Source organism: Sinocyclocheilus anshuiensis, unplaced genomic scaffold, assembly GCF_001515605.1.
Source record: "Sinocyclocheilus anshuiensis isolate Anshui unplaced genomic scaffold, SAMN03320099.WGS_v1.1 scaffold24234, whole genome shotgun sequence".
Lineage (NCBI taxonomy): Eukaryota > Metazoa > Chordata > Actinopteri > Cypriniformes > Cyprinidae > Sinocyclocheilus > Sinocyclocheilus anshuiensis.
This window is the reverse complement of record NW_015560602.1, coordinates 1-1,157: the sequence shown is the minus strand read 5'-3', so window position 1 is coordinate 1,157 and position 1,157 is coordinate 1. Positions and strand designations below refer to the sequence as shown.

The 1,157-nt window shown below is 36.0% G+C and overlaps 1 protein-coding gene across 1 annotated transcript; it reads right to left on the bottom strand.

Moving 5' to 3' along the window:
• Positions 1 to 76: 76 nt before the first annotated feature.
• LOC107681676 (progesterone-induced-blocking factor 1-like) lies at positions 77 to 525 on the bottom strand (the record flags this gene model as incomplete). The annotated part of the gene is made up of 2 exons (XM_016477993.1): positions 77 to 196; positions 327 to 525. Coding segments are annotated over 2 exons (319 nt in total), but the record flags the coding sequence as incomplete, so codon positions are not given.
• Positions 526 to 1,157: the final 632 nt, after the last annotated feature.

Below are 1,157 nucleotides of genomic sequence, written 5' to 3'. Positions count from 1 at the left end.
AATTTTAAATTCCATGCTGACTTTAAAGACTAGTAAAACTAGTATCCAAAAAGGGAAAAAAAAAACATTTTCACACCTCCATTAGTGATCTAATTTGGTTACGATGGCTGTCCAGATCCTCGTTCAGGTTAGACTTTTTCACCTGCAGCTCAGTCACAAGAGCCCTCAGAGGGGTCACAACCTCGTAGAACCGAATCTATGTGGGGAAAATAAAAACACATATGTACACACGTAGCTTTTAAGAACTGGGAAGAACTAATAGCACCAATAAATGTATCTAAAAATAGATCTTCATTTCCATTTCCAGTTGATAATTCAGTGCTTACTGCCACATATTCAGGGATGGTGAGTTTGTCCTCAGGCAGCTCCTTCAGCTCAGCGTACTTCTCCTCAGACAGCTCCAGGTCCCTCAAGCTCCTGCGGAGATCACCTGCTCGATCACACAGCTGACGGTTTGTCTCTTCCAGCTGCTTCTGTCTGAGCATGATGGTGTCCATCTCCTGCTTCCTCAAGACTTGCTGCTTCCTGCATAAGCAGAAGACACACTCAACCCTATAAAGCCTACTGTATCATATTTGATATATGAATTTATAAGACCTCTTAATGACAAACATGATCAAAACTTTGTTGAAAATCCTGCACAATCTTCTACATGCTTTGTGTCGTCTGATTAAGATTTAATTTTTACAAATTAAAAGTAGGAATATTTCAAAATGAACATTGACTGAACTGCAGCATTTTAGGTTTACTTGATTAAGCACTACTTGATTAAGCTTTTTTTATTATATTAAAATGTGAGTATCAAATGAATGTTTGAATGAATGAGAATGTTTATTTGTTCATTTATCAATCATCATTGTATTGCATTGCATGGTATGTTATGTTTTGCCTCCACAATAAAAAAAACTAGCGCTTCGATCATAATTCTGAGCATTTAAATATCATCGTACTAAGACACATTATTGGGAGATATAGAGTGACAACTGATATTTACAGGCATTTTATGTAAGTAATCTGTTATAAAGATCTCATTGATTTACATTACAAGCTATCAAACTTATTTTTTTTGGCCATATAAATAACAACATCTGCACCAAATTGGATATCATTGGTGTTTTTTCCTCCTCGAGTATGAGCTCCATATTCTCACTATATCA